Raw genomic sequence first — 18,358 nt, forward strand, 5'->3', positions numbered from 1 at the left:
ATCGCTGTCAGAAAAATAAGTCCACCTGACCAAGAAAAAAAAAAAAAAACAAACACATAAAAATGAATAAACATAAAATCCCAGTGCAGAATGGGAAAAAAAATAAATTCAGAATAGAGACTTAGGGACAGGAGGATACCTATTTAAAAACAATCCGTCTCAGAACAAAACCATTGACTAGTCCATTACAAAGCCATCCTTCTTCCTCAGTTTTGCCCACCTGCCATTGCTTTTAACGACTCTCCAAATGTATTTAATTACAGCACTAAACAAAGACCTTTATTGGATTTCTGATACCTCATTAAATCTGTTATGACTGGTTATTATAATGCCAAATCAGGGCGGCAGCCACCGCACCCACCTGCAACGTGGCTGATAAAAACCGGTTCTTGACAAGTACACGCACAGCAAAATGCCACACGGGCGGTACGTTAAGGGTCGGAGGAAAAACTGGGTGGAACAAACCCCCCCCTCCCGCCGCACAGCTCCAAGTCCGCTCCATTTCCTGCAGTGCAAATCCCGATGAAGATGTGGGAGGCACATCTCCAGCTAAATCTGCCTTATCTAATGCACGGTATTAGGTTCTGCTGTGCCACCTTGTGTTACATCACATCACGTTTGATATAAAACAACATTGTGTGGGTTTGAGTTGCTCCACTTATACCACTTCAGCATTTAATACCAAAACCAAATCAAAACATAAGGGGGGGGGGGGGTGGGTGGGGGGTGGAGCCAACTTTGAAAACCTCAAGGTAGGGAGGAAAAAAAAGCCTTTAGGAAGAATTTCAGAGCTCTCCTAAGCAACCTCCTGTTCCTCCTGTTCTGTTCTCATCTAAGAGCCTACTGCTTTCTGCAAGGTAAGGTGGTTCATGCAACAAAACATCCTGATGGGAAGATTTCAGACAATTTTTTTCTTCCAGCATTCAGCCAACGCTTTGGTTTTCTTACCGATTTTAAAGCGGATCGGGATTCCCTGCCGCAGAAAGGCAGCCGTGCGCGTAACGCGCGCACCACCACGACTGCGCTGCCAGCACGCGAGATCACGCCAAGCTCAAATTGTTTCGTTATTCCAAATACATTATTCCTTCATAATATATATGAATACTCCTTCATAATTAAAGTACGGGTTTCCTCCTGGCCTTAAAGCACGCTTGGCGAAATATCTCAGAACGTCAGGACAGCATCTCAGCCCTTCAAACGAATGTAAAATGCGTAACACAATGCCAAGCAATGAATCAGCAGCTGTGGTGCCCTGTTTTACCCTTCCAAGTGACTCTGGAGCTCAGATGACACACACATCTGGGGGACACCACCATAGCACAGATAGGCTGCGCTGCCACAGAAATGCAGGGCAGTCGATGTAAAACTAATGCTGACCCAAAAAGCAGATTGCACAGGCATCTCTTCATTTGCTTACTCATTTTTAGAAGAGAATCAGTGCAAATGGAGTTAATGAAGGGTGGCTGAGGGGAAGACACTTGTGCCCGAAACGACTAACAGATTAGTGCCAGCGCTTTGCATGCGTCACACCAGCAAGAGCTGGAAATTCTGCAGGCGATGAAACGTCCACATACCATCAGTGCCGGTTTGCCTTTACTACCAGAACTGTAATATTACAAAGCCGTTGGTTTTGGAGTCAGGTGCTCATACGACAACGTGCTTTGTTTGGAGCTTCTCAGCCTCCCGGGGCTTGGAAAAGGCAATCGAATATGAGCACTAGAGGCTCGAAGTAAAAAGACAGAGAGCACTCTGATGCGGTATTTTTATATCTGGAATTCGGGGAGCTTAATGTAGGATTTGTAAGCGCTTGGGCTTTTTGAGGTTGGTATTTTAATTTGTCGCTTACTATTTCAACCGGATGCCTTGCATTGAGAAACTCCGGCACGACCTGGTAATGCTAATTAATTAGTTCCCGCAAATGCGCTATTTGTATGAACATTAGTAACGCACATCAAACTATCTGGTGTCTGAACAAGCTACCGACAATTACTCTTTGTGGCTGCGGGCATTTGTCGGCATCCAAAACCTTGGCGAAACCCTGCTGCCTCCTGGAGTCTAATGGGAGCCTTGCCATGGACTTCAGCAGCCCCAGAAATTTCCCCCTTCACGTTTTTGGTAAGCACAGCTATCCCACGCCTTGCCAATTCAGATCATCAAAAACAAACGACTAATGTCACTGCGATTAACACCTGTAAAGCACTTTGAAGGAGAAAAACACTGCGTAATCCCAAAATATTACATTATTTATAAGACGACCTGATTTTAAATGTTAAGTTCGGCTTATTTTTATCACAAAGAGAAAACAAGTTCCTGCTAGCTTGCTTTACAAAACCAATTACCAGCGATCAGTGTATGGTGCTGCATAACAATACCCAGCGTTGCCCCAAAAAGGCGTATCTACTGCTCCAGAGCTGTTTAGAGGAAAATTAACTTGCACGGGGGATTGAAATACACGCACATAAGCAATTCTAATACGGGGTATGAACTTCAAACTTCTTATTAAAGATCTCAAAATGTGTAACATTTCCTTTATTTCATCTTTTCCTGACTTCAACTGATTTTTATATCTGCTCCTTGATATACTAGTCCCTAATCAGAATAAGGCTGTAAGAGAATAGTAAATGTGACATCAAACTTGCTTTAAACTTGCTTTAAAGTCTCATCAGCTTTTTTGGCACTGTTAGAATATAATTCCACTTAACAGAGAGAAGAGAAGAGAACAACAGAGAGTGACTTGGTGGTTTGGGAAAAAAGATGCAACTACTCCCAACCAAAGGTTCCTCTGGATCTGCTCCTTCCCTGCACATAACTCATGGATATGAGGCAGCTTGTGATAAAATCGTATTGAATGAGTGTTTCAGCAATGTATTTTTACTAGGATCGCCTATTTTCAGAAAACGGAAAGGTAACTTCGCAAAACATTTAAAAAACCTTAATTTAATTTTTAATGCAGTTTGTAGACCCACTTAAAAACTTTACTAGTGTGATTCCCTTATTCCCAGGCAGTACAAAACAACTGAAGACAGATTTTTAAATGCCCAATGAGATTCCCAATTTAATGAGGAAATCCATAATTCTGGAACACAAAGTAATGAACTTGAAAAAAAAAAATCTTGGCATTACACATGGACATATATTTCTTTAAGCATAATATGATTCCGATTTTTTAAATAAAATTTATTAATGGCGGGTGCCTATAAGCTATCAAAAACATTCCCCCGTCTGTTATTTCTGGATGGTACCATTTGCACTACAATATCGGGCATTTTTCAGTGTACAGCTCAAAATAACTTATACTGAGCGACAAATTGCTGAGATTCAACCAGCAGGTTTGATGGGAGATACCTGAGCAGCAGGTACTGGGGGTTTTAGTAGCTGGTGGCCGTTGACAGAAGGTAAGGGGCGACTTGAAATTTGATTTTCAAAAAACGTAGAGGTCAGTTGAGCAGACCACGTGGCAGAGAGGAATTAGATCTGCTCCCGCTTCGCGTCAGGGGAGCAGCTGCCACAAGGTGGTGGGCTGGGGAGCAGGGTAGGAAACCCAGCCACGAAGGTGGCACGCAGGATGGTCCGTACCAGCAGCTCTGTGCTCAGCAAGTCGGATTTCCACAGGAGTTCCTATGGATCCAAGCACAGGACAAAGACCCCAGTATCGTGCTCTGCTCCCTCTGTACCAGGAACTGAAAAACGCGCTGGAAATAGCGAACTTTTCTTCCCTTTCCAGAAGCTTTGGCACAGGCAAACACGCTCTGTGGTAACGGTCAGATGATTCCCAGGTTGTGAGTTTTGTCCTAAATGCAGTTTGGACTCACTTTTTCTCTAATTCAGCAGCGGCTAAGGCAGTTGGAACTTCCCTGGCAGCTAGACGCTTAAGTGGCACGACTTTCAACTCGCTCTTCGCTGCAAGCCTAAAGGGCAAACAGGAGTGAGTGCCTTGTTCAAAAGAGTTCAAGTCTGCACTGAATAGCTGATTGCAGCTCTAATTACCATGGTTTTACATCATTAGGGATAGCAGCTGAAAAGGAGCTCTAATTCCAACACTGTGAGATACTGCGCTTTTTTTTTTTTTTTTTTTTTTTGGGCTCTTACCACTAAATGATCCATTTCTAACCCTTCTGGTAAGGACAGGAAGGGAAAATGTCATTTCCATGCGGGGCGACGATCTTGATAAACAAGTACGAAGACAATATTTTAGCTTCTGAGATTCAGACTGATAGGTGTTTGTGGTGAGGCAGAAAGGATGGAGTAGCGAGGAGGTGTCCTCTGAAAGCAGCAGCGGTAACGGGTTTCTCTCAGCTCAGACATTTAATGCTCAATGCCACCGCTCAGGTATGCCCCAGCACCGCATTTTGACGCTCTAGACCTTCAACAGCAATCTGATATCAATCTTACCGTTATAATGTGCTTGCGATTATGACATACTGTTATGATATATTGTTTGTAAAGTTTTCCCACTGTGTCTAAAGGATCTTGTAACTCTCTCTCCCCTGGCTGGGGGGAGCCTGAAGCTGCAGCGAGCAGCAGAAGGAAAGAGACACGTCTCTTTGTATTACTACGTGATGTTTCAATAGCGTGGACACGAGGTAAATAGAGAGAAAAAAAAAAATCCAAAACAAACGTCCCTCCATTTTAGGCTGCAGAAAGAGCATTTATAGTCCAGAGCAGCTGACTCCAGCATGTGCTTTCAGCGCAAGGAGGAGGAGTTAACTTCTCTCTGTGGGAAGTGGTGGAGGTTCCTTACCCTCACATGCCAAGAGCATCGCCAGAACAGCAAGGGGAGGTCCATCTAGCTAAGGAGACTTCATAGGTTTATTGCTTTACAGCTTTGAAATTTTCTTCCATTGCTGCAAATCTTTGTTGTAGTTGTAGGTATCACAAGGACCTTCTTAAGACCACTGAGTCAAGGACCAAAGGAGCGGGACTATCCACACAGGCCTCTCCCCGCTTCCACCCACCTCACCTCTCCCCACAAACACCTTCCGTTCAATTGAACCACGAAGAGGGAATTTACTATGGACTTCGCTTTTACACGGAGGTAAGGTGCCCACTGATGGGCATTTAGAGAGGGAGATGTTGCATAGGTTCTTCTTCCCACAAAATACATTGAGTTTTGAAAGTCCAGCATATATATCACATATTTCTGAAAAGACTGACTTCCATTCCCCAGTTTAATGTGAATTTGGCACTAGGGAAAGCTATTAGAAACTCCGCTGATTTGCAGATGACGTGTGAGTGACATTTCACCTGCATGCCTCTACTTTGATCTGGAGCAGAGTGGGAACGCATCTTCGAGGGGATTACACAGATCAGGCTCAAGGTTTATGCTATTTTCAACCTTCCAGCAAATAAAGATGCCGGTGAGCACTAACCACGAAAGCTTTGAAGGGAAACTGTCCATTCAAACCTGCAGGAAAACTGCTCAGCTTAATTCGTGTACCTGAACACAAACCAATCACAGTATTTTTGGATGACCTGAACTGAAGACTGACCTTACAAAAAGGGGGGGGGGAGGGGGGGGGAGAAGGAGAAAAATAATTCTCTTTAATCTGAGGTAATTCACAAAATACATCAATATGACACACGATTGTTCTCATTGAAACAAATGTTAGATCTTAGTGACCCCCAAAAATACAGCGCAGTACTTTTGCAGAATAACCTGTTCTGAAACAGCCCCCGACCTGTCCCAGCACAGACACAACTCCCAGGAATAAAAGTCCCTTGGGAGGCAGGGAAATTATTCTGACAAAATGTTGCTTTTGTTATGAATAGAATCTGTGCAGAATGGAGAGGTATTTGAGAATTGCTTATTTCAGTCGATTACTGTGCGTAGACAAGACTTCAGTGACAAATGGATTTCAAGTGGCAAATATTATGACCTCCTTTGCTTCTGTATTTTGAGAAAAGTACTTTATGTACTTTGTACGCACAAGGTTAAAAGAACCTTTTCAGCTACAAATATTCAAAATAAAGGTGTGCCTTTTGTGGCCTTATTAACAAGAATTCTTTAAAATAACTGAAAAGTGTAATCACATTGTGCAGCGCAGGGACAAAACCACACGCTTAATTCTGCATTTTGTAAGCAGTAGCGCTGGTTTATTTTCAGGCACCCAGCCCTTCAGTGGTCCTGCTGGGTTACCAAGTGTCTCCTCTGCTCTTGCAGGCACCATTGCCATATCCCCTTCAAACACGCTGACTTCACCTTCAGGCAGCGCAGGCTTTTCGCCTCCTCCACTTTGACTTACAGGCTCTAATGGTTTGGCACTTTCTTCTTACTTACAGTTCAAATTACTCACGGCCAAACAACATCCACTTGTTCTTCAGCCAAGATCTCTCTTCGGTTTGAGTATCTCCTGTCTCTCCTACCTAACAGTTAGAGAAAATAATTTTGTCCGCTCTGTCCGTTCATTTTGCTAAGCAAAAGCAGCTTTTCCCGTCTGGTCTCGCGTACAGCCCCATTAGCTCCTCTGCGCCCTGCCTCCGCTCGGAGCTCAGCCTTCCCGAACCCCTCGAGTGCTGAAGTCCGAGCCATGAGATACGCTCGGTGAGTTTTATCCAGCGCTAGGCATAGGTGAAATCGGAAAACAACGGCAACAACCTAATGAAGGCTTAGAGAGGGGAGAAGGAAGGGGAAAATAAAAAATTAAATCAGAACACGGACAAGGCAAGTTTTCTACGGGGCCCTCCGGAAAGCAAAATCTCAGTGACGTGACATTCTCCCTCTCCCAACGCATCTATCCCCCTGCCCCGATCTCGCAGTCCTGCAAATGACTTTCAGATGACACGGGCGCAGCCGAGCACACCGAGGGGGCACTCCAGCTCCCTGCTGCCTGCCGTCACCCTTCTGATCCTCACCCACAGGCGAGGCAGGGCTCGCCTGCTCCCGCCAGCCTGTGCCTCAGCCGAATACAGTAAATATTTTACAGGCTGCTCTCAGCAGCCGTGGGTTTGCATTTTAACAATTAAACCTCGTTGTTGGGCGCGCACCAGCAGCTTGGAGCAGGCAGAGCTTTTCCCATATATTGCACACCTCTTTCTGATATTTTCCTGCCTGATCAGCAATCACGGCTGACAAATCCTTTCGACAGCTCTGAACACACCAGCCTCAGCGTTGCAGGGATGCTTCACGCAAAGCCCGACTGAACGCAAACGTTAGGCTAACGCAAGGATGCCTGACAGCGTCTCAGCATTTTCTTCTCTGGACACCAGAGGGAGGAGGAGGAAAGGACAACCGACAGTGAAGCTGAAGAACCGCTTGGAGAGCCCCAAAGGAGCTTATCAGACACCGGAGCCGAATACATTTCTGTAACCGGATCAAAATAAAGAGCAGCACCTTGCCTGGGGATGGGACTTCCGAGAAAAGACTTGGCGGGGGTAACACGAGGTAGAGTTACGGGAGAAAGGCCCCACGTGCAGCAGCACCGGGCGCTGGGCGCGTTTCAGCAAGCCCCATCTCACGGGCTGTAACGAACCCGACTGGTTTTGATTCCGGGGCTACTACTGCTGTCTGTATGCTGCTTGGCTTCTGTGCCACAGCCTGAGCGCCTTTCGGTCCAGCTTGCTTCTGGATGCGAAGAAAAACACGTTTCGGTGAGCAACCGTGGATCCAGGGCCACCACAGTTTCTCAGTCCCGTACCACGAGAGAGTGAAATTCGGAACTGCAAGTGCTCTGCGCTCAGATGGAAACATCAGTACCTCGAAGGAGGGAGGGCGGCAGTTCAAGATTGAGACGGTATCTATCTACGAATGTGATAGCAAACGCTCAACGTGTGGCCGGTATCTCGATTAAATAAAAGAAGAGGAGAGAGATTCAGCAAGATTTCCAGGGAACTATTTACTATGTTATTAAAACTATGCTTTTATTTCCTCATCAAATCTTTTCATTATGCCTTCGAGGCATAAGGAGGATTATTAAATGTCAGCCACAATTCAAATAATTAATGTATGGTGTTACCAGATATATATGCGCTCTCCAGGAGGATTAATAATAGCTGCTATTTTTCATCCAACCATATTTTCTCCATAGTACATATATTAATCATGAGAACACAGGGCGCTTTTTAAACCTCTCCAGTATTGAAAGTCTTTAAGGAACTCACACTTTGAAAATTGGAGAATTCTTAATATATTCTGTTCTCTACTTTTTAATCCAAATACAAAAACATAGTAAGCACTTGGAAAGGAAGGAGTATAAGATAGGCAGTACTTTTTTCGGAGTTGCCATTAATTGCAGAATCAATGTCCTCAATTCCTTGAAACAGGTCTTGAAAAACAACAAAACCAGAGCCGCAAATTCCAAAAGCAGCTTGTCCCCCGTTAATACAGACTGGCTTCTGCCGCTCACTTTCTACAACCAAAACACTTCAGGAAAGGCATCAGACCAGTGCTCTTCTATCAGACACTCCTCCAAGGGCCGGCTGGGGGCTGCGATTTGTCAGCTTAACTGTCTCTGCAGGTGCCGGTCCCTGCGAGGCGCTGAGCACCGACGCGCGTGCCGTCCATAAAAACCACTGCACGGGAGAGGGAGCAGAGCGGGGCCGGGGCTTTGTCCCCCTCAGACCCCCGCTGCCGACGCCAGAGCGGGGAGAGGGAGAGCTGACCCCTCCGCTCTTGACATCGCTCTCAACAGCTGACGCGGACTTTCCCGTAGAGCTTTACACTAACCCTTCCAGTAATTTTAATCTACAGACTGAAAGTGTGTTACAGGAGGTGGAGCGTGCTACCTCGGACTACCTTCCACTTAACTCGGTGCAGGGAAAGAGTTCCTGTGGATGGAGGGACCCCGCTGACAGGTTGCCTCCCACCCATGCTCCCACGTGGGCTGCGGACGTCCCGCCTGTAGGGTGGGTTTTGTACCCGCTGGTGGCTTCTCTGCAGTGCCACCAAAAATGAGCTCAGCTCCCAATTGCGCAGCAAATAAACATGTCCAGAAGTTCCAATTGCTTACAACCTGGAGAAGTTTAAATTCTCTCCTTCGCTCCCAACTGTATCCCAAGTGTAACCCTTCTACAGTGAAAAGTCATTGGATATCTGATTTTGAACACTGCAAATTACAGAATGTATTACCAGCCTCCTCCATCTCCCAGAACAGCTCAAGAAATGCCCACGTTCGCTTTAAAAAAATTAATTTTTACAAGCCTGAGATCGGGGTTTGTTACGTAAGGAAAGGTGTAACCACACCACCCTGTAGCGCACGGCCAGGAGAGGTGCGCAGTGCACGTTGGAGCCAACTGCACATTGCCCCCAGCGCAGCATCAAACCATAAATAACTTTAACCATCTACGTGACCTGGCGACCGCCAACTCGGGGCAGTTCCTACACCTCAAGACAGAAACCATTTCTACAGAGAAGCTTAGGAGAGCAGGTCTTTCACGACATGCATTTCTTTTAAATTTCAAGAGGGAATATTTTAAAGCAGTTTTGAGGACTCACCTCCTCGCTGCACCAGCAACGTGACTTCACTTCCCTTAGGACATTCAATCAGCATATCCACCACCTGGTTGTGAGTGAGGCTCTGCACATTCTTCTTGTTGACTTCGACTATAAGATCGCCCTCCTTCAGGCCGCGGCACCGCGGGCTGTCCACGATCTGTTTCACTCTTTGGCCGCCCCCACCGGGACTGTCTGCTATAGTAAACCCAAAGCCCATAGGCCCTTTCACTATATGCACAGTTATGAGTTCAGGCTGTGTTGCTATCGAAGACGCCAAAGAGACCGTGTCACTGGGGTAACCGTGGGGTCCGTTGGAGGAGACCTCAGCCGGGCTGCTGGGTCTCGCTTCCTTTGTGCCATTTACTTTCCCTGTTTTACTACTGTGGCTCGCCGGGGAGTCGTAATTTTCCTGCCCGTTCACAATGATCGGCTCTTTGTCCAAAATTGCCACAGACGTAACCAGGCTCGTGTTGGGATCGTCGGGATCGAAGGGCAGGGGATAGCCTCGGCACAGTTCGAGGTCCACGCTGGCACCGATGGGGATGGACTGGAAGATTTTCACAACTTGAGCGTGAGTGTGCCCCAGCACACAGGTATCGTTCACGCTGACTATGACGTCCCCTGCGGAGGACACAGACAGATATAGCAAACACAGAGGCTTTGTGCGCCCCGGGAAGGTGCGGACTAGCGCCTGCGAGCTGATCCGCAGCGCCCACAGGTGCCGCTCACAGGTAGACAGCAGCATTTCAGTACCTTTGCCAGGAAAAGGAGCGGTGACACTCGGACAATCGAGAACTATCTCTACACAATGGGTTCACTGCATAAAGCCTTTATGCACATCAACCTTTTTGAAAGCGAAAATGGAATTGGCTCATGCAAAAAAATTAATAAATTCAAATGACGGGATATGGCCCATTTAACAGTTATTTCGAAGCCCGGCTCTCCCTGTTACACACTGACATACGATAGAAACAAAACCGAGAGCACACGAGAGCTGTAACAGAAGGCTCTCAAATGCCAACTGCTCAAATAACGGTGCCACATGTCATGTCTCAGACACGCTTCGGCTTGAAATCTAGGGATCGATTAAGTAATGATTAATTTTTTAACACTGGGGCTGCGACACAGGGAGGTGTAGCGCTGCGATGCTCCACCTGCACGCGAGGAGTTGTGACCTCAGGTGAATCCCAACAGGATTTCATCGTGCTGGGCCTGATCTCCGCCAAAACAAGCTGGCTTTTGGAGCCGCCGCACAGGCAGATGCAAACCAGCCCACTCCTCTGCCCATTCCCTGGGAGTAGCCTGGGAGACGAGGGGAGCAGCGCGGCAGGTACACAAGCACCCAGTGATGCAGCCCTACGAAACCCCCACAGCCACTGCCACAGGCGGGAGCCGGAGCCCGCAGCCTGCCGCGGGACCCCATAACTGCTGCCTCCTCTCCGCAGGTCAGCGCGGGGAGCGCAGGAGCTGGCGGAGCCCCGGCTCTTTTTGACACCTGGGGTGCAATTCCAGCCGGTGAAGCGCCTCGCTGTAAGATTTTGAACATGTCCCTCAATGTATCTCACTTCCCGGCTCGCCGACGGGAAAGCTGAATGCCTTTCCCCGAAAAGGGGATGAGGACTACAGTCCTTTATGAATTGCACGTAAAGGCAGCTGTAAAAACATAAACCAAAGTTGTGGGGGTGATTTTGATTCAAAGCATGGGTACCTGTTTCCATTTTGCCATCCAGCGCCGCGGGGCCATCAAGCACCAAACTTTTGATTTGGAGGAATTCATCCGGCTCATCCCCTCCAACGACGGTGAAGCCGAAACCCCTGCTGCTTTTCCTTAGCTTGGTGTGGATGAACTTCCCTTTCAACTCAGAAGGGTTTCGTGTAAAAAAAGGTTTTCCTGTGTAGGAAGGTTGGAAAAAAAATCTATAAACAGGCAGGCAAGAGCGTTTGATCTGGTTTTCCCCTGCCCCTCCCCGCTCTAACAAGCACACGGACAAACACAGCGGTGGGCTGGGACGGGACCGAACTTCACTCCAGCATCCCCTCACCTCATCGCACTCCACCCGCCTCCTTGGATCCAATCACACAGCAAAAAGAGTGAGCGAAACCCCCAGTTCCTGGCGCTTTGTTAGCTGTGGTTGTGCACACCAAAGCCTCAAGGCTACAAAGGGGAAAACGTGCTGGTTTAAGGGACGGAATGTATTAAAGCTGGCAACGCTGGCTTAGGCGTATGCGTCTTTTCTCTGTCCTGAGGCGCTGACATCCGTCCCAGGAAGGGTGGCACAGGGGGAGCACAAACGCCTCCTGCGGATGGAGTCTGCAGCGAGAGCTTCTGCAGAAAGGAGTATCGCTCTGTTTAGCATCACTCGGCCTTCTCCCAACCCACCAAGCAAACAGCAACTTCTGAGCTCTGCCAAAACACTGCATAACCCTTCAGCATAACCTGTCCATCCTCCCCCCCCCCCTCCATCGCTACCACCCTGTGACCTCCCCGGGTGAAAAAGGGGAGGAGGGCACCGATGTTGTTCTTCAGACAGGGTTTGAAGTCTTTTCTCTTTCCCTTTCTGCTCCGTGCCTGTTGCGGATGAAACACTGCCGTTGTGAAGTAGGGATCAAAGAGCGGCCTGGGACCGGAGCGGCTGTGCTGGAGGGCTGCTAATGCTCTCCGGGAGCGCGATTAAGAGGGAACAAGGTGCTCCAAAGACAAAAGCGCATCCTGGCGAAGCGTGTTGCACAGGCTCACGAAAGGAATCACAGTTGCTGTACTTGACAGTGCCAAAACTAAACACCTTTGCACTTTTAATTGTTTTTAACGCTTGGAGGGGAAAAGACCATGCGGCTAAGCCCTCTGGTGACAGCTCCGGGATCAGCAGCGTGTATCCAGCCAGGAGAGCTGGCGGACTTTCAAAAACTTCGGCGGCATTGCCGTGGGCCTCTGTTTAGAAAGGAGACCTTGAGGGAGACTGAGGGGATTCGAGACTTGTAAGCCTTTGACTGGGAAAAAAAAAAACCCACAAGTATATTTGAAGATTATTCATGAGGGGGCAGTGTGAGGACCTGCAGTCTTCTGCCTTTGAAGGGTCGCAGAGGAACCCGGTAATCCTGCGCACTGTGGGCAGATGCTCTGCTCAGACCCCAACCTGCAAAAAAGCCCTCACTATCAAAGTGCGACCCAACATCTCAGGTGACAAACGGGGCCGAGAGGCAGCGGGGCTTGGTCCTGTGATGATTTCTGGTTCAGAAGACAAGCAGAACAAGCACAGCTTGCTGGCGTCTGCCTACAAATACCGGGTGAACTTGCCCCGGACTAACCACAGGCTCCGTCCCGCCTACAGCTTTGGGGAGGGGATCACATTTTAAATGAGCCTATCTACAAAACCCCAGCTGGGAGAGCGGCACCAGGGGCACAAGGAGGGGTCCTTGCGCCCACATCCCCACCAGCAGTGCCATCAGTGGGAGAGACGGGAACCTCTGGGCATAGGGCAGGGGGACAGGGAAGCTGGAAACAGCTGCTGCGAACGGGGAGTGGGAGAAGAGGGAGCAGCACTGAGAAAGGAAGAGAAAGGAATGAAAGAGAGAAGGAGTCCTCAGCGGGGAGCAGGACACGGCACTCAGAGTGGTGCTGAGACAGGCTAACGCCCTCCTGTAACGTCACTGCAAAATGTCGCGGCTGGCAGTCGGGAGCGGGTGGATTTCCGCGGGAGGCTGCTTAACGTCCGTCGTCCCCTGCGTGACAGGTCCTTTGCGTTGCCACGCGTGGGCGCTTGGGCAGCCCCGGCTTCAGCCTGACAGTGCGAAAGGCAGAGGTGGCACTCACAGATGTCTTCCCCGAGGAAGACCAGCTGTGATGGGGCGCTCTGATAGATGCCTTCCCCCAGCTACCCGCTGCTCAGGGTACCACCCCAGACCCTCCGTGTTTTCCCTTGCCGCGAGTGCAGATTAACGTACTCTAATACCCCTCAGGAATGCGCTGGGGGCTTCGGATGCTGTTAAATTCCACACATCTGCTTTGGAAGGGATGATCTGCCGCCACCTGCAGCGGAGAGCACTCCCTGGCTCTTCGGGGCAGGAAAGGCAGCCCGGGGCAGCAGTACCCTCCCCGGGCTCACCTTCGGAGACCACGGCTGACCTGTGGAGCACGGGAGTACATCCCAGCTCCCGGGGCCAGCCTCCCCCCGACAGAGCTCCCAGCTCCCTCAGGACGATGCGCTCCGGCCAGATTCCCCCTCTCTCACCTTCCCCGGCCTCCGGGTCCCGCAGAGCGCGGCGATGCCGTTCGCTTCCCACGCAACGGAGATGTAGCCGAAGATGAAGGCTACTTACACCCACTCGTAACCAGAGAGCACTCGTACCGCAACAGGTACAAGTGGAACTCTCTGCCCTCGCCGGCATCCTGATCTGGCAATGTTTCAGCTCACGCTGCAAATTCGGGAACGATTCATGTCCTGTCTGGTCAGTTATTTAAGACAAGCGACTGGCCTGGGAGCAGTCGGCTATACACAGACTATTGACACTAATAAATAAAGCTTTAATAGCCCAAAGTATTTGTACACATGTGCAACTTTGAAGTAGGTCCATAATATACGGACCTATTATCATTCCCTCCTCACGCAGAGCTTCCCAGGGGAGATTCAACTCCGATTTTTCAGAAACCTGATGTAAATTTGCCCCTAACATGTGGCCAAGGCGCTTGTGCCTCTTTGCCCTCTGTCACCACAGAAAGTCAGGTTCAGCATGGCGGCCTGCTGGCTTTGCAAAGCTCCCCAAATGGCAGAGGATCTCCCTCTTCTGGTGTTCCCCCCAGCTCCTACCCCCGCAAACTTTCATTTGGATTCAAAGCACACAAAAAGGAAAACCCATACAGCTGCAAGCCAGACTCATCCCTGGCGACAGCAGAATCTGGCTGCTCAGATGTCACAAATGCAACCAAGACACCCCCCAAGCTCCCCAAAACCAAGGTCCTGCCAAACAGTGCCGACAACCCAGGCACGTCACAGCTCCCAAATACGCTGACCAGTTTCCAGCTCTCCTGAACTACTTTAACTTGAAACTCTGCCTGCCCACGAATGCAGACGTGGGGTGACACCGACTTTGGCTCTCAAACACGCCTTAATCGCAGTGCAATGTGGTGACATCTTAGGCTGCTTTTTGGGAGGGAATGTTGAACTATTGAGGACAGAAAGAAATCTCTGCACTAGATCTTATAAGAAGAGCCACATTCGAAACTCAGTAGAGTTTTGAAGGCGTAAAAGCCTAATTCTTGCATATCCATACAGCTCTGGAGAAAAGGGTCTCCTCCTTCTTGCACTTGCATCCACTGCAGTGGCTGCTAAGTCCCACCGACGTTGTAACTCGTGTTTTCACCGTGCCTTTTTACAGACTTGGAATGCTACACGGAGAATAGCCACAATCCTTTTTTTGATGCAGGCGATCTCGTTCGCCTCTTGCATTTGGTGACAAATGTGGTTTCTCGGAACAACTACTCTCAAAATCTATAGGAACTCAGATAAGCAGGCACGTGCCCTGGGGGGTGACACCAGTCATGGAGATACTCCCTTTGCTGGTGGCCGAGGGAATTTCATTCTCAGGAAAAAAAAACACCTTGTTGCACTTCTACAACTGGTTTAACAAGGTTGTTACCTTGCACTGGTGCTTCCCGAACTGCCTCTTGGTTGTTTGAAACATGGTTTGGAGCAGCGGGTGGTGGGAGAGATGGACACTCCTCTGTCCATTCTAGAGAGGGCAGAGAGGGAAACGTTACTCTTTTCACAACAGCACTATGAGCTCCTGCATGTACACGCACCGGGAGCGTGGGGTTCAAGCAGAGGAGAGGCGAGAAGCATGGCAAGAGAGGAAACAGTCACAGAGAGGGGGAATATAATGAATGGGATGTCCAAAAACCAGTTCTGGAGGACTCTCTATGTCCAGGTCAACTGATCCATCTGCTGGGACACCCTACCTCACCCTCAAACTTGGGGCTTGATTTGCATCTAAGTGGTCTCGACATTTATATGAGAGCTATTCCCCATGGCACTCGTGGCATCTAAGCAGAAGAGCTGATGTTGTGGGAAAGGGGGCTGCAGCCGAAATTATTTTCCTCTGGGATAATAACTGTTGTGAAACAACTTGGTGTGAAAGCTACGAAGGTACCAAAACAAACGCAAATGCCACAGGCTCCTCACTGCAGTTGGGCTGCATTAAAAGTAAAAAAAAAAAAAAAAAAGAAAAAGAAAGAAAGAAAAAAAGAAAAAAGGGGGGAAAAAGGAAAACGGGAAAAAACGTGTTTTAAAATAATGAAGTTACTTCAGATGTTAGAGCTTTACAACATCCAAAGGTCTTGGGTTAAGAAGTCTCTCAGTGCAGAGGGGTTTCTCTAGTGCACCTGTAAATGCCCACTCCTCACCCCCCTCCACAGCCTATGAGTCCCAGCGCAGACTGGAACAACACCAGCTACAGTGAGTCATTTCATGGAGCAGATTAAAGAGGAAAACGTGTGTTTTAATTGTTTCTGGGAAGCCTAGAAACTTTCCAGAAATAAAGGACATTACAAGAAAAATCTCTCCCTTCTAACGGGGGTGAAAGCTCCTATGTTTAAGCGTTTCGATTTTCTCCTTTGCTGCATCTTATGTGAAGGGCACATGCAACCTTTCCTGCGTACGTCATTTTGCCCTTAAACGCTAAGTCCACAAGAAGGAAGGACAACCACATTGGCACAGTGCTGCCAAGGTGAGGGAGGGCCATTCCCTCGTGGAACCCCCAACCGTCACACCCTCGGTGGTGCCAACCTTCTGGTGGCTGCTGCTGTTGCTCAAGCTGTTTCTTCCTCTTCGCTTCAAGAACTGGGTTTTCATATTGTGTCTTCCGGTTGATGTGGCTGGAGATGAAAGAGAGCAATAAATTAGGAAACCCTTTACGTGACAAGTAGGAATGACGGCCAGGCGTGAAACTCCTCCGAGGAAAGGAGTGAAAGACCAAACAAACCCAGCAGCAGTGTACGTGGCGCAAGGCTCCCCCAGCCGTGCCAAAAAGCGGATTTAGGAAAACAAGCTGATTCCAGTATTGATATGAAGTCTCGAGTAGGAATGGCTAATTCCTTCAAATACCTTAAAGTAGTAATCTACCTGTGAAAAATCAGATTAAAGCAGAAAAGGCGCTCTGTCTGATTGCATTTTAAAAGACAGGCCTAAGTCATCCCTGCTTTAATCAGATTCCCAGAGGTGCAGTCATTCCCTGGCTCGCTGAAGTTAAAAAAACAAAGCAAAACAGCACAAACCCCAACAACCGGTAAGACCCGTCAGCCACCTGATCAATGCACACCATTAACAGGGCGTCTTAAAAATATCTGCGGGGATGCAGGCTGCCAGCTGAAAAGCTGGGCTCCAAATGGACCTCAGTACGCTCAGAACGAGCCCCAGCAAGTCCTCCCAGTGGAACCAGCCTTTGGCGAAACTTCAGCTGTCCTCCTTGGAGCGCCATTAGGCAGCTTTTGACCCGTACGAGATGTTTAGAGCTAACATTTCTTACCGATCTCGGGAAAAGTAAAAAAAAAAAAAAAAAAGCAGCCCAGCGCCCAGCATGGCAGACAAGCAATGCATTCCACAGAGGATTAACCATTTCAGGACACCAAAGCACGAACACCAGCCACAGACGCCGGGGCGGTGGGGGCAGGTCTGGAGACTCCGCAGGTGATGGCTACAGCTGAGATGCGCTGCTCACCAGCCCTTCGAGGGCAATTTTTCAATAGTGATTTTGCTACAGCAGAGGAGCAGGTAGACCTTAGAAAATTATATTAGCTCCAAGCCTATCTTTGTATCCAAGCCAAAGTTTGCCATTAAGAACTTATTGTCTCTTGTCCAACGTGTCTTTATCAAAAAAACCTCCAAACCCCAAAACAACAAACAACCAGTTCTTCAAGTAATTACAATACAATCACTCTAGACAGTTATGTTCAGAATTTTTCTGCTAAAGATCAATATTAAATCGCTGGAAGAATATTTAACTAATCAAATAAAAGCAAGTTCACGAGTTCTGTAAAAGATTTCCAATTTCAAGATATCTTCAGAAAGTTAAGAGAAAATGATAACTACTTTAAAATGATATAAACTTTTTCATGATACAGTTGTTTCTCAATAAAAAATTATTATGCAATAATAGAGTGCCTGAATTGGAAGGGACAGAGACAAATGCTCAAGTTATAACCATCTTGGTAGCTTACAGATAGTAAGTAAAAGAAACTTATGTCTCATTGCTGTTACTTTTCTATTTAATTTCATCTCTAAGGAGGGCCACAAAACTAACGGGCACGTATATACAAAGATACAGGAAAAAATGCTGGAAAGACCTCCTGGCATGGCATTTAATAGCCGAAAAATATTCTTGATGTCTTTGGTAAATAAACGTCAAGCCTTAATTACGCAGTTTGCTAACCTTGTTTCCCTGGGCACAGATGGCAGGGTCAGAAATGAGCCAAAGCAGACAGAAGCTGTATTCCATGTCTATTCTGAGGGCTATCATAAGCCACCCTACTAGACAGGAGTATACACATAATTAAAAATTCATTTTATGGGGTCAATGATGAAACAAAACTCAGATCTCCGGTTTCCCAAGGGAGCAATCTGACATCTAGACAAAGCAGAAGCTGTTCTAATTCCAGAGAGAGTCCCAGCAAACCTGTAATTCTAGTCACAGCAACACAGCCGACGCAAGAACCTCTGCCGTGGCTGTCTGGTCACACAGGCTCCTCCGTTCCTCCTTTTGAGGGTCTTCTGACTTGTCACTGAATTGGTGGTCTGCTTTGCACGCTCATATTTTGATCATAGTGTTACACAAAGCGCATCGAGCTCAGTTAATGGCACACTGGGATAAAAGTGTTCTGTGAGGTGCTGGGGCTCCTGCACACCCGGACCCCCAGGGGTGCTCCTGTCCCTCCTGAGC

General features: G+C 48.1%; 1 protein-coding gene across 1 annotated transcript in view; it reads right to left on the bottom strand.

The window, feature by feature from the left end:
- Positions 1–18,358, bottom strand: part of MAGI1 (membrane associated guanylate kinase, WW and PDZ domain containing 1) — a gene marked incomplete at its 5' end in the record, with an annotated part of 96,052 nt that overhangs the window by 45,509 nt on the left and 32,185 nt on the right. The window contains 4 exons of the mRNA XM_082487900.1: positions 9,431–10,051; positions 11,139–11,321; positions 15,065–15,157; positions 16,210–16,298. Coding sequence (XP_082344026.1) covers positions 9,431–10,051; positions 11,139–11,321; positions 15,065–15,157; positions 16,210–16,298 — 986 coding nt within the window. The remainder of the gene's footprint in view (positions 1–9,430; positions 10,052–11,138; positions 11,322–15,064; positions 15,158–16,209; positions 16,299–18,358) is intronic.

This window comes from Vanellus vanellus (genome assembly GCF_965231255.1).
Source record: "Vanellus vanellus genome assembly, chromosome: 9".
NCBI classification, from domain to species: domain Eukaryota; kingdom Metazoa; phylum Chordata; class Aves; order Charadriiformes; family Charadriidae; genus Vanellus; species Vanellus vanellus.